Below are 15683 nucleotides of genomic sequence, written 5' to 3'. Positions count from 1 at the left end.
AGTCCTCATATGGACAACTGTCTGTCTTCTTTCTTCTTTCAAAATCAGCCAGATCAGTACCAAAGCCTGTTCAGGTTCATCCAAAAGCCAAAAAGCCCTTTTCAGCCCAGTCCAGCCATTGAGTTGACTTCAACTGTCTCCCAGTCACATTCCAATTGGAATCTTCCTTTTTGACTGACAGATGATGTACTTTGCATTCTGTCTTGCATGCATGACTTGCAAATTCTCTCCTCCACAGTAGTTGATTCTTGGTTGTAGACCTAGTTCCCTTGCTTTCCGGAATATCATATTCCATGTCTTTCAGTCCTTCAGTGTATATGCAGCCAGATTCTGTGTTATCCCCACTGTGGTTCCATGTTATCTGAATGACTTTATCTTGGCAGCTTGTAATATTTTGTCCTTGGTCTGATAGTTCTTGAATTTAGCTAAACATTACTGGGTGTTGTCAATTGGGGATGAAGTACAGGAGATGATCTGTGAATTCTTTCCATCTCCACTTTTCCCTCTTATTCTAGAATATTGGGGCAGTTTTCTTGGATAATTTCCTGTAGTATCATGTCCAGGTTTTTTCTTTTGTCATGGTTTTTGGTAGACCAATGATTCTTTGTGAATGAGGTGCTTCATATTTTCCTCAATTTTTTCATTATTTTTATTTGTGCCCTGCTGCCTTGTGAAGTCGCTTGCTTTTAGTCATTGTATTCTGGTTCTTAATGACTGGATATCATCCCTGGCTTTTTGGTCATCCTTCTCCTTATGGTCTGATTTTTTTTGGAAGTCATCTTTTATCTTCTTTGCCTCATCTTTCATCTTCTTTGCCTCATCTTTTATCTCCTTTGCCTCATTTTCAAGCTGATTAATCTTGGCTTTCAAGACACTGTTTTCTGTTTACAGATGACTTATTAGTTCTTTTCCAAGTTGTCTTTAGCCTCTCTTAATTGTGTTTTGAATTGTATTTTGAGTTCTTCCAAATCCTGTATCCAATTCACTGTGGTGTCTGTCTTTTTGTTTTTTTTTTCCTTTTAAGTGCCATGTAACTTTCAAAGCTTGTTCTTGCTTGTCATTGTTTCTTTTCACCGTAGTTCTATGCAATTTTAAAATGCTTCAATTAACCTCTTTTCTTTCTTTTTTTGACAATTCTATAATTAACATCCTTCTTCCTCCTAAATCCTCTCCCAGTTGAAAATAGAAAAGAATAGCCATATTCTTACAATAAATGATACTTAGTTAAAATTAATTTCTACCTTACTCATGTCTGAAAAATGTATTATCATTCTGTATCTTGATCAACTTCCTCTCAGGAGGCAGCCCCCTCATTTTAGAGCTGATCATTGTGAAGTCCAAAATCAGAGAGACAGTGACAAGAGTGGTAACAGTAGGATTCTATGTTTTCTTACTACCAATTTTCCACTATACCATCCCCCTGGGCTTTTCTCTTTATTTCTAACTTTAAAAATTGAGGATACTGGGTAGTTTGAACAGAAAAACAACTAGGTAAAGAGAGTCTAACTTTAAAGTAAGACTTTATTCAGAGAGTAAGGGTAATAAATGAATTGAAAAGCCCCATTTTTGTTCAGTGGCTAAAGGGGCATTTGAGTCTGAGAATATAAGTAGATATTGGTATCTCATCCCATAAGTTTTCCACAATATAGTAAGGGAACATCAAACATATGATTCTACAGGATAGCAACATAAAATGTATAATAAGTATTGATAATATTAGTAGTAGTAGGTATGATCAAGGGAAGAAAAAGTTAAAAGGCTGAGAGGAAGTCTTTAAGATAGAGCTATAAAGATAGACAGAGACAATGTTAAGAGACTACATATAGTTCCAATCACATGTATATAAAAAAGAAATAAAAATAGCCAGGGTTAAGGCAGTTTCTCATATTTGTACTTCAATTTCTAGTACCTACCTAGTACATAGTAGATATTCAATAATGCTTGTTGATTGGTTCAGTTGTAATACTGATTTTCTTATATTTTTCATTGGTTTATCTGAAACCTGTTCAGTTTAACTGATCACATTCAGAGCCTTTAAAAAAAAAACTTAGTGTGGGAACTTCCAAAAGGAATTAATTCTCTGTTGTTATTGATCTCAAGGGACCAGTGAATAGCAGATATTTTCCAGTTGTAATCAACTGGATTTCTTTTGTCTCCTCATGCACTAAATCACACCTATAGATTTCAGGAAATACAAAATCTAGCAGTGTTATCTTGAAAAAAAAAAAGAATGATTACTTTTAGTAATGTGCTATTTTTTTTATTGTATAGGACATATGTGTGTATGTGTATGTAGCTCATGCAGCACATTTCCAAGACAAATTACCATGTGAGAGAGGAAGCCAGTATGTGAAATATCCTATTCACTTTGTTTTACCAGTATTAGAGATTCTGGTCACCTTCCTCAGCATAAATTTGTAGTTTATACTCTCTATTTATATATCAATATGTTCCCTGTGTTTCAGCCTCAGTACATCTCTGGGTTCTGTGTATTTTAATTATCTGTCTCTTCTCTCCCCACTGATCAGAATGTACTCCTTCCTTAACTCTAAACATATGCACACATATATACGTACCTATATATTTTCTATCTCCTCCAAGTCTTTGATTGCAAAACTACATTTACCAATGCAGATCTGAAACTGTTCTTCATCTTAAAGTCTTAGATGTTGACTGAGACACTGAGGAGATAAGTGGCTTGCCCAGGTTCACATAGTAATCATGTCACATTTTAGCAGGGCTGGAATCCAGGTTTTCCTGACCCCAGTGCTATTCTCTTTTACTTATACCATACTGCTAGAATAGGGACTTAAGTTTAAAAAAAAATCAAAAAGGTTATACTACATTTGTATATATTATAGTTTATATAAATATGTAATATGTACATTATATAATATAAATAATACAAGTAAATAAATAAACAAACCATATTTATAGCTAATTATAGAAAATGTTATGGAATCATTTTCATAAACCTAGTCCTAAGTTGCCAGTAACAAAGACTTTTAGGGTTAGATCATTATAACAGAAAGGAAAATAACTTTTTTTACTATAATTTTTTGACAAAAAATTTTTCTGTATGTCAAATTGTCATTTATTATTTTTTTTCTTCATTTCTCTCCCCATCCAAGTACTTCTGCTTTAGATCCTTCCCACTTGGTGAGTCTGTAGGAAACTTTTTAATAATGTATAATATAAACATTTTAATTATTTTATAATCTATAATAAATTTCCAGTGAACATAGGACACCAGTATATGTTACTTATTTATTTTGGCTTTGGCATTTCTTTGAAATTGATCTTGTTATCCAAAAACAAGTCTTCTTTAACATTTGTATTTCTTACCAAAGATGGAAAAAGACAATGTTACTAGGGTAGCAAGAAAAAGAAAAGCAGCTAAAGCTGCTTTTTGTTGGCCAGTCAACTGAATATTGACCAGCTGTCTTCATGAGAAAGAAATAAATGGTGGTGAATAAGCCAGAATCTAGTTTTCCAAGAAGCTCAATGATTTTCCCCAATCAATACAGCACATCAAGCTTCAGAACAAAGGCTGGGGAGGATGGGGGTGGGGAAAGGAGAAGGAGAGGTGACAGTGATGGAAATGCCTGTGTTCTTTTGTGTAGTAGATTCAGAGACACGGTTTCTTTAGTTTAGTTTTTCAGTACCTGTTCAGTATATTTTGGAGAAAACCTCTTGGGTTTTTTTTTTTTATTTTTTAAGAGCCAAATTGTGTTCCAGCTGGCCCTGTGACATTTACAAAAAACTGTCTGAGTGTCATTAAATAACCCTCCACTTTGTCTTTAAATACAAAAAGGAGCTTTTCAGTATATGTTTACTTTCTACTATTTGTGAAGCACATTAATTTGAATTAAGTTTTCATTTTCCCAGGACTTGCGGTCACCAATAACATTCAGTATACCAATCCTGCACAGTAACTTCCTGAAAATAATATATAATGGTAGAGAAGGGCTGAACTGTTAGAGGTGACATAATTAATGTAAGAAGACTAATGTCATCCTATTCCAACCACTGGCTGGGTCCTTTAATCTTAAATGTTAAACTTTTCTTTCAAATAGTAGTATACTAGAGCAATGTGTCTCAAATTTATGTTAGCTTAGAATGGCACTAAGACGTTAAATGTTTTATTGCACTTTTTCATTGTTAGTGCTGTTCTGTCTTCTGAGCTCTAATTCTGCACAATATTTGTTCAGATAAAGCCCAGTGTGGAGGGTGACTAATCACAGGTTTAAGTTCCAGATGGTTTTGATTACAGGAAGTGGTTAAAGTGACTCCCCAAACATTCAAACCAGTATTTGTTGGTGGTGAGGTGGGATGGAGTGAGGGAAGAAAAATGAAAGGAGAAAGAAGAGGGAAAGTGGAAAGAATATCTGCTATATATATAAGTTTAATGTAAGCTATGTAGAATTTTTGTTCTTTATTAACAAACAGTATAGTGAATTTTTTTGAAATCCCCAAAATGTGATAAGCCCGTCCTTTAAAAAAAAAAAAGATATATCTATAGACAGGCACTTTAAAGTTTAAAAAAAATGATAAAAGCTGACACATCAACTGGCATTTAAAATTAAAAGTGTGAAATTTTACAGCAGGCCTATCATATAAGTGGCAGTAACTTAGAGAATGCCCAATGATGTCCACTTCTAGAATAGTTATTTAATGTGTAATACTGAAAACTAAGACATGTGCATTAGTTCACATTTGTGTAGCTTTATGAAACTGAAATTTTTGTTATAACCAAAATATTTCAAGTGGAAAAATGTGGAAATATATTGATAAATCAAAAAGAAAGATTATGTGACAGTATTGTTTAGAGGAAGTTTATGTTTTGATTTGTGTTGTTTTTTTTTTTGCATGGGTAATGTCATGCATATCCAGATGTGACAATATGAATAAAATTTTTAAAAATTATTTCTTGCCTAACATACACCATTGCAGTACTTGCAAAGATAATAATAATAATAATAATAAAAATATTCACAGGAATATGCTGAGATGCTTTAAGATTACTGACAATATGCAAATACAAATTGAGTTAATTTACTACACTGAAAAATTAGTCATTTGCCTAGTTCTTGGAAAAATACTTTTTCATAAACAGCAGAAAAGAATAATTTACATACCACACTTATAATATCTTCAGAACAGAAACCATCTATAAAGTACTGTTTCGTTTAATAAGCTGAGTGCAAATAGATGGGTTATATTGATTGTTCAAGTCTTACATTATTAGGGAGACAATTCAATATTTATTAAATGTCTACTAAGTGCTGGGAAATAGAGGTACAAGGATAAAAAAAAGCACCCTTGCCCTTAAGGACTTTAAAAATCAAAACTGATGATGTGATATTTACATAAATGAGTGTCATAAAAGGTATAAGTGTGATAAAAGAGGGGGTTCTTAACCTTTTTTGTTTTTCATGGACCCCTTTGGCAATATAATAAAGCTTACTGGCCCTTCTCATATTAATGTCTTTAAATTTACAGAATAAAATACAAAATATTACAGAAGAAAGCAAATATATTAAAATGCAATTACCAAGATATTAAAAACAGTATAGGAGAGGAATTTATGAATAAACAAGAGACAGAGAGCATTGTGATATATAAAATAGATAATTTTGAATAATATTAAAAGGCTTTTTGGTACAAACAAAACTAATATAGCCAACATTAAAAGGAAAGCAGATAATTAGGGCAAATAATTATAGATATTTTCAGACAGAGGTGTCATATCTAACACATAGAGAATTTTGCCATGTTTATAAAAATGTGAGCCATTCCCTAATTGATAAGTAGTCAAAATATATGAATGGGGGCAGCTAGAGGAAGGAGGTCCTGGGTTAAAATTTGGCCTCAGATACTTCCTAGTTGTGTGACCCTGGACAAGTCACTTAATGCCTTTTGCCTGGTTTTACTACTTTTCTACTTTAGAACAGTATTTATTCTAAGATGAAAGGTAAGGGTTTTAAAAAGAAGATATAAACTTTTTTGGATGAAGAAATCAAAGCCATATGTAGCCATATAAAAATGCTCTAAATGATTACTGATTAGAGAAATGCAAATTGAAACAATTCTGCAGTATCCCATACCTATCAGATTGGCTAAAATGATAAAAGGGCAGAGGGACATACATTGGAGAGGATGTAGAAAATTGTGAGCACAAATATACTGTTTATGTAACTGAACTGATCCAACCATTTTGGAGAGCAATCTCGAATTATTCTCAGAGAGTTATTAAAATTGGGAATATGCTTAGAACCTATAATATCACTGTTGATATTCCAAGTGATCAGGGAAAAAGGAAAAGAACCTACATATTCTAAAATATTTTCATTAGCTTTATGTTGTGGCAAAGACCTGTAAATTGAGGGGATGCCCAATTAATGGGGCATGGCTAAACAAATCACATATGATTGTGATGGGATACTTCTGCACCATAAGAAATGATGAACAGGTTAATTTTTTTAAAGTACATGAAATTATGAAGAATGAAACAAGTCGAACTATAAGAACATTATATACCGCTACAGAATTAATGTTTAAGGAATAACTTGTGAATGTCCAACTCTAGAGAAAGAAACAGGAGTAATAAGTTCTAGAGATTATATTAGTTAGACCTTCTCCATTCTGAAATTCTGATTTTAGTGTAGGTTCTAGCACTAATTCAACTTTAAAATCCTAAATAACTCATTTAGATTTTCTGGACTTGAATTTTGATTACAGTGAGGATAATAATAATCGGTCTTGACTGATTTATTAATGACTATAATAGCTGACATTTATATGATATTTTAAGGTTTACAGAAATATTTATATTATGCCATTTGAGGTTCATAACAACTTTGTGAGAAGGCTATTATAGGAATTAAACTTCTCATTCTCTAGATGAAGAAGCTGAAGCTCTGAGAAATGAAGTAATATATCCATGGCCATACATATATTGGAGTGTCAGTATTCAGAGCCAGATCTTTCTTACTCAAAATCCAAGACTCTATCCACTATGGCACAAAGTGGCTTTTAAGTCCAAGTAAGATCATATATGTAAAAACACTTATATTAGCATTAATTAAATGGTTATACAATTTAGAAACAGCCTTTCTTCACTAAGAAAAATCTTGCTTTTTTTTCCAAGTTTTATTTTTTAAAATTAATTATATTGTATTTTTTTTGTTTTTTCATCTCCTAAATTTCTCCCCATATCTCTTACCTATTATCTTTCCCCATTCCAGAAATCTATTTTATATAAGAAACAAATAAAAAATTTTAAGACAAATATTAAAAAAAAACAGCTTTTCCTCATCAAAACCAATCAGTGAATTAAGCATTCCATTCTTCTGGACCTCAACTTACTGCCAAGGAGTAGCAGTAAAATAAATATTTTTAATCCTTATCTTCCATCTTAGTATGGTATGGTAGAATGCTAAGTATTGGTTCCAAGGCAAAAGAGCAGTAAGGATTAGGCAATGAGGGTCAATTGACTTGCCTAGGGTCACACAGACAGAAAGTATCTGAGTCCAAATTTGAACTGAGTACTTCAGGTCTCCATGCCTAGCTCTTAATCTACTGAGCCACCTTGCTGCTCCACAGAGAAAGTGTTTTGTCCTATCTCTTCTTTGAAGTCATGTTTGTTTAAAGTTCTATTTTTGAAGTGAAGTTTGATTTTTATTGTATCCATCTCAAAATGATCCATAGCATGAAGTATCATAGAATAATAGAAGTGAGCACTTAAAGAAACCTTCGATATTATCTAGACTAGACCCAATTTTAAAAATTGGAAGTAAATTCGGCTTAAAAATTTTCAAAACCTATTTGCCTTACTTTTGTTCTCTGATACCAAGGCTAGTGCCTGCGGTTTACATTTGAAACCATTATTTATTTCATCATTAAGATTCTTTTTCACATTTGTTTTTGGTTGGATTTTGATGTTACTAGCTGCATTTGTGGAAGTAATTAGTTGTGTAATCTTATGCAAAAACCTTTACCTCCTGGGTCCAGATTTCCTTACTTAAAAAATGAGAACATTGTTAACATATTTAAGGATACCATTGGAGAAGTATAGACTGTTAGAACTGGAAAATACCTTAAAGATTAGCTAGTCCAGGGATGCTCAGTCTATTTTGTGTTTCATGAACTCCTTTGGCAGTCTGGTGAAGCCTATTGAATACTTTCTCTTAATATCTTTAAATGCATGAAATAAAAATACATAGATTTACTTATATTGAAATGGTTATTTAGCAATGGCTTATGGGCCATATCTAATTCTGGTCCAATCCATTACTTTTACAGAGACCCACAGAGATAATTTGTCCAAAATGCATGAGTAATGCTGAAGTTGTAGGTAGAAGTCAAGTTTCCTGATTTCCTAAGTCCAATGGTTTTTCCAAAGTTCTGAGACAAACTCTTTCAGTTCTAAAATTTCATTTTGTAATCCACTCATTATGTAATAGCAATGACCAACAAGAACAACTAAAAAATAGCGAATAAAGCCTTTGGGAAGTATTATTCATTATCCCTGGCCTGTTCTTCAGAGGTTTCTTTCTAAATTAGGTTGCTTAGGGATTCTGTAGGCTTCAATTACTATCTCCAGAGCAAAAGTACTTCTCTACACTTGTTGCAGGCTTGATGAAATTAAGCTGAGGGGTTATGTGTAAAAAGAGGTTCCTCATTCCCAATGTATATTAATAATTGAATGCATTCAAAAGTGCTTACTGTAGTAAGTGCTAGCCATGGTGCAATGTACTGGAAATGCAGATACAAAAGCAAGATTATTGTATTGTATAAATATTAGGTATATAAAATAAATTCTTAATTACCTATTAAGATAATGAAGAATTAAGATAATTAATATCGATTATCTATTATATTCCATTATATCTAATGGAAAGAAAAAAGATAATACCAAAAATCATTTTATTTTTGTCTTTAAATATAATTGAAAAGGGACAGCAGGGTGGCTCAGTGGGTTGAAAGCCAGACCTAGAGACTGTAGGTCCAAGATTCAAATGTGGCCCCAGACACTTCCTACCTGTGTGACCCTCAGCAAGTCACTTAACCCCCATTGCCTAGCCCTTACTACTCTTCTGCCTTGGAACCAATACACAGTATGGATTCTAAGATAGAAGGTAAGGATTTAAGATAAATAAATAAATGTAATTGAATATTATATGAATATACATAATTACAATAGCAGTAATAGCTTTAAGTGATCTAAATTTGACAAAGTGCATACAAGGTGGAAAAATGATCTTCAAAGAAAATACTTCTACGTGGACTACTTGGAATTGTACATTAGTTAATATTTAATCTGTATTAGTTTTATTACCATAATTATTAGTGAGGTATTTCTAGACAAAATTCTAGATACCTTTAACTGAAAACTAGTGCATTGCCATGTAACCAGTGTTTAATAATGCTGAGGTGGTAATAAGCATCCTTTTCATTAGAATTAACAACCATTATTGTACAGAGAAAATAATAACCAGAGGAGGAGACTTCAAAAAAAATTGTTCTTGTTTTTGAAACCATAGTTCTGACTATAAGTTGCTTTGAGAGTGTGGTACAATGTAGAATTGGTGCTTACATCTGTTAAATACAAGATCATGTGAAAACTGGTGAGATAAAGGTTAAAAAAAAGTCCCTGCCTTAAAAAGCTCAAAATCTAATGAAGAACACAACATGTCACAATTATATACATACAAGCAAGACACATGCAGGATAAATTGGGGGTAGTCTCAAAAGAGAAAACAGTAAGTAGGACTGTGAAAAGCTCCTCACAAAAAGTGGGAATTGAGGGACTTCTTCGTCAGAAATACCTGGATTCAAATCCTACTTTAGACACTTGCTTTGTAGTCCTGGGCAAGTCATTTAACCTTTTTAGACCTCTGTTTCTTCATTTGTAAAAATGAAAGGCTGGGAATGACCTCTAAGATCCCTGTAATCTGTAAGTTCTAAATCTGTGATCCTTTGTTCCTATCACTTCTGGGTGAAAAATAGTTTATTACAGATTAGGACAGTATAAACTTGCTTTTTGGCTAGAGAAATTAGTATCAAAAGTAAGCAGGCCACTTTCATTTTTCAGTTTCTAATGGAAAAAAGAATGTGAGGAAGAATTCAGTGGTTCCCAAACTCAAGAGAACCAAATTGCCTAGAAGGAATCTATAAGTATTTTCAGAAAAGGCTTAAAGAGGTAACTGAACATATCTGACTAGGATATTTCCCAGATTCTGCACAAGGTGGGAGGAAGTCCTTATGACCTTAAGCCCCTTATTCCCATACCTTCTCTTTCTCAGACTCTATATCTCTCACCTTAATATTTACAAAGCAGTTGTAAAAATATTAGTATTCCAATTTTGCAAAGGAAGAAACTGAAGCTCAGAGTATTTTGTGACTTAAAAAAAGGCACAGCCAGTATTCATTGGGGCAAGGATACAAAAGCAGGTCTACTGCTTCCAAATCTACTATTAATATAAAAAGAGAAAAATCACAAAACTTTTTTACTGCCCAGCCCTGCTGGGACTAGAGGTGGTGAATATATTCCCTTCATGGAAGGTACTTAAATAATTTAGTTGCTTTTTGAATAACGAATAACTTTTGAAAACAGAAAATGTCATGTTAAGGAGAACCTGATAATAGTTAACAAGTATCTTGACCTTATCTACTCAAAGCATTTTTGCCAGCTTAAGTTATGGTCTGAAATAATGTTGCAATTTGAAACTTGTAATATTTTAATGCACATTAAATGTTTTTCATCTGGTACAACTTTTGAATATTGTGTTTTATTACCCTGGTTTTCCATGAAACATTTTACTACCCTTTTCAAATATCCATGTAAGTACTATAAATGCAAACATATATTTCTACCTTTTAAAAATGGAAATATAGGTGAAACTGGCTCTAAACTTAAATATTTTAATATTAATGATGTCCATGTGGCAAAAATAATATGATAGATTTTCATAGTATTATAAATGTAATTCTCTATCTTGTTCTTTGTATTGAATAAACATAGTTTTTAAAAATACTGTAAGGATTGCATCAATGTGAATTGTCACTGGCTGACACCAGTTTCTTCACACTTGATGAGTTAGTTGATTAAATAATTTCTGGTGAAAAAAAATGTATTACCTGGTATCCCATTCCCTTGTAATGAGCTTTCTCTAATTTTAAGCTAGCTCATCATTTTCATAATTTTGGTAGGAACTGTCACATCTAGCGCATGAAAGAAAACCAAGTAATGTACCATTTTAAAATGTAACTATTATCCTAATCTACAATGAATAATTTTGTTATTTTCCCAGAGTAGGGATTCTTAATATTTTGGGTGTCCTGGACTCCTTTGGCAGTTTAGTTAAGGTTATGGACCCTTCTTAGAGTAAAGTTTTTTAATGCATAAAGTAAAATACAAAAAATAAAAAGGAAATAAATTATATTTAGATTCACTTAATAAAAATTTAAAAAACAAGTTAATGGTACCCTGAAGGTTAAACATCACAGTTATTGTGTAATTGCTAACGTGTTAATTGCCTTCATCCTTACAAGATGTAAAGATAGATACCCATTCATCTAATATATTCTGCCATGGACAAGTTACTGTATTTTATAATCTTTCTTGTGAGATGGTGCTCATCAGCAGGTCTGCTATCTTTCTTCACATCCCTGAGTCTAATTTACTCCTATGTCGCTTGTGTGTTGCCTTTTAAAAACTTCATAGCAGCAAATCCTTCCCTGTAGTTAAGAAAATAAACACAATAAATCTATGTATAAAAGGGAAGCAAATAATTTCAAAATGATTTGCTTCCCTTTTATACATAGCTATATATATATATGTATATATATATATACACATATACATACATACATACAAATATATATATATATATTTACAAAGGACTTTCATCCTCCACTTAACCTACATGTTTCTAGTTTTCACGTTTTAATGTTTCTTTGTTGACATGAAAGAGCATTTATTAAGCACTTCCAATGTGCCAAATGTTGGAATTACATCCTAGCTATCAGAGCTTGACCTGTCTGAGAAAGATGTTTTCTTTGCAGTTCATATAAAGTAACTGGAACATTTTCATTTTTAAGGTAATTTTGAATGTCGTAGCTTACAAAATATTACAGGGCTTCGACATTTTGGTGAAATGATAATCCATTTTTCTCTCTCTGAACCAAAACATGCTCCAACATACTAATTTGACTTCTTGTGACAGATGTTGTTTGAACATAGATCTTCCAAGCTACAAACATAGTACCATAGAATTTATGTGAGAAAAGTTCAAGTCGTTTATTTCCACTCTAGGAACTTGATTAAGGGTATATGTATGTGTATTTGTATTTATTTGTGTGAATTTTAAACACACATAAATGTGCAGTATTCTGAATTGGCAGGTATACAAAGAAAAATAAAAGCAAGTGGAAGGTTAATTAATTCTTGAGGATATTGTCTATTAAAATGCTCCCTAAAAAAGATCATGACTTCTAGAAAATAAGGGGTGACTCTTGGGCTTTTTGAAATTGAAAATGATCTTTATTTGCTTACATAGTATTTAAATTTTTTTAAAAAATAAAAGGTTCATTTATTGATATTTTGTTGTACATTTGCATATGTATGGCTCCTAAAAATAGCTAGAAGACATTTGAATTTTTTACTCTGGTGATTTCATCTTTAGTTTAGCCATTGTCAGCTTCAAACTGTGCCACAGATAAACTATGATTTACTACTTGTTTTGGAATTCATTTCCTCCCTCCCAGCCCCCAAACTCCTCTTTATCCTGTTTTGCTACAACACATTCTGTTCTTACAGTCCTGAATAGGTTTAAATGTTATCTTGAAAAGCTCAGTGGCATGGGTCTTAGTGTATAAACACAACACAGTTTAGCAGACAATAACCTTTCATCTCACTGACAAGCTTTGTTATTGAAAACAAACCAGTGTTTGATTTACTGACTCTGGAAGCATTAGGCAACCCTCTTTTATTGTTGGAATCATTCCTCCTTTATGAAACAGTTTCTACTTACACATTCCTCTTCCCTCTCACTCAGGCTCACCCTTTTTTCAGCACTGTAACATATTAGAATCTTTTTCGTCTCCCTCTTTGAAGCTCATGTATTTGAGACACTTGCTTTTTTGAGCTTTCTACTGCAGTGTGCAATTCAGCCAATCAGATATTAGTGTTTCCAGAAAGAGAGAACCAATCCCAGACCACCTTTTTTGCTGGAAAGATGAGACCCATAGGGGAAAAGCAGTAACAAAAGCCTTTTGGTGCAGGCTAATGTTAAGTGTTTGTGCAGACTTTTCCTGTTTTTAATTTTATTACTTCAAGAATGGAACATTTATTGTTTCTTTCATGTTTCCTTTCAAGCATTTTTAATTACACATTTGTACTACATTAGGGCCTCTGGAACAGAGTGACTCAGCTTATTGCATCTAAAGCTGAAATGCAGTAACCCTCTAGCAATGCAGATGTATTCTTAGGCAGTAAATATAGCTGGCATGCTAAAGAATTTTAAGCAGCTGAAAAGATCTTTGACACCACATGTAGTGCAGAGAGAGGAGACAATGTGAAAAACAAATCAGCCTTACCCTTCTCTTTCTTTAATCATTTTTTTTCCAAAAAGGGAGTTATGGGTGAGAATTTTAAAATGATAAAACTCCCCCCCCCCAAATAGATGGCATTATACAAATTCTGGCTAAATACCCAATTGTCTCTTCTGTTCTCAATATTAATTTAATATTGTCGGATCTTTTATTTCCTGGGGGAAATCCAATTGCCTCAACCATGATTGAAGAAAGACTTGTTTTGTGTTATCATTTTATCTGCTAGACTTGTTACAGTGAATAGAATCCAGCTGTCCCTGAAGTAAATGTGATATAGTTCTTATGGGAAACAGTTTTCAATTCTAAATTTTTATAATTTTAAGGAAAATTGTCATTGTATGATGACCTGGTTTGTAAGCTAAGGCACCTTGATATCACTACCTAGATCAGATTAAACATTACAGATTGAATACTATTAGGTAACCAAAATAGAATAAGCTTTTTAATAATGCCCCAATATTTTTTTCAAAGAGAAAATGGAGGCTGTCTACAGAAAATAATGAACATTTAAACTGTTTCATTCTTTTATACTGTGAGAAGAATAACAATTTTATCTATTGGCTCAAAAATTGAGTCCTTTTAGGGTAGGCTTGAAAGTGCAATATTTTTTGTTCTATAAATTTGGAAGAGAAGTGAAAAGTGTACTTCATGTTTCCCTGTAACATTTGGCCAGCAGTTAAGTGCTAAATTAAATTGTCTGTAAGCCAGTGTTGGTGAAAACTGAAGAGTTCATAGGAAATGGCATTGTGAAAGGTGGGATTGGGGCATTATTTATTTATTTATTTTTAAGATTGATTCTAGTAGGAATAATTCTGAAAGTGAAAACCTGTTTTTATTAAAAGCACTATTTTAGAACACTTTTATGAAAACAGGACCAAATACTGATTTGAATTCACCTCAGTTTAGATTCATTATTCTCTCAGAGAAAGTCTGATAAATTTAGAGTTAATACTTTGTTGAAAGAGAACACTGATAATTGAATGCTTTTGGATCTAGTCTGGGTTTTTACTTTCCCATACTTCTATGCTTCTGTGTGCCCTTTTAGGGGGAATGGGAATAAAATATTTCACTTATTGAATTGAAGAAAAAAGAACAGATAACTTTCTGTCTTCTGATTTAAACACTGGTAACTGGCACTCAGTTTTATGTTGGCAGACTGCCAAAAGAATACAATTAAATGTAGTAGAAAAATTAAGAGGTGGTGATGTTTTATAGCAGGACATAGCAGAAATGATTACCTTCTGTTTGCAGAGAGAATGATCACAACCTCACACATTCATTTACACACACACACACACACACACACACACACACTGATTATTTACTATGTGCTTTAAATTGAGGTCATAGAAATCAGAAATGAGGAAGAGTACAAATCACGGCCTTTTAAAAGCAAGTGGGAATAAGTCTATGTTCATAAAAATCAATTAAATATTAAAACAAGAGTTTTGTACCAACTGTGATAATTCTACGTTCCTCCCTCAACTACAGGTGTCTTAGTGGTAAATGTCACATGGAGGAATAAGACCTACGTGGGCACACTGCTGGACTGTACAAAACATGATTGGGCACCACCAAGGTAACTGGAACTATTTATTAGAATTTTCCTTTCTTTTCTCCTTCCTTCCTTCCTTCCTTCCTTCCTTCCTTCCTTCCTTCCTTCCTTCCTTCCTTCCTTCCTTCCTTCCTTCCTTCCTTCCTTCCTTCCTTCCTTCCTTCCTTCCTTTCTTCCTTCCTTCCTTCCTTCCTTTCTTTTTCACTTTCTCTCATGCTTTCTCTCTTTTTTCTTTCTCTCTGTCTTCCTCTCTTCTTTTCTCCCTTTCTCCCTTCTTCCTCTGTCCCTCCCTCCCCCCTCCCTTCCTTCCTTTCCATTCTTTTCAAAAAGGAAATCATGCAAATTAATATTAAGTAAAAGTTTGTAAATTATTGAAACAAGGGATAATTTTGCACAGAATATGTTAAAAGAGCTTTGAAATTTCTCTTTACTTCACATAATATTTAATTATTTTCCATGTTATGGAAATTTAACTTGAATTTGAAGTCACTTTAGATGCTTTTACTTAATT

The 15683-nt window shown here is 32.8% G+C and overlaps 1 protein-coding gene across 5 annotated transcripts in view; it reads left to right on the top strand.

Annotated features, from left to right (window-relative positions):
* ZNF608 (zinc finger protein 608) overlaps positions 1 to 15683 on the top strand; it is a 318252-nt gene that overhangs the window by 283639 nt on the left and 18930 nt on the right. For all 5 annotated transcript variants that reach the window (XM_007486483.3, XM_007486479.3, XM_056824697.1 and 2 more), the window contains one exon: positions 15109 to 15196. In XM_007486483.3, the coding sequence (XP_007486545.1) occupies positions 15109 to 15196 (88 nt within the window). The remainder of the gene's footprint in view (positions 1 to 15108; positions 15197 to 15683) is intronic.

This window comes from Monodelphis domestica, chromosome 3 (assembly GCF_027887165.1).
Source record: "Monodelphis domestica isolate mMonDom1 chromosome 3, mMonDom1.pri, whole genome shotgun sequence".
NCBI lineage: Eukaryota > Metazoa > Chordata > Mammalia > Didelphimorphia > Didelphidae > Monodelphis > Monodelphis domestica.
Note: the sequence above shows the minus strand (reverse complement) of the source record. Positions and strands in the feature narration are given on the sequence as shown.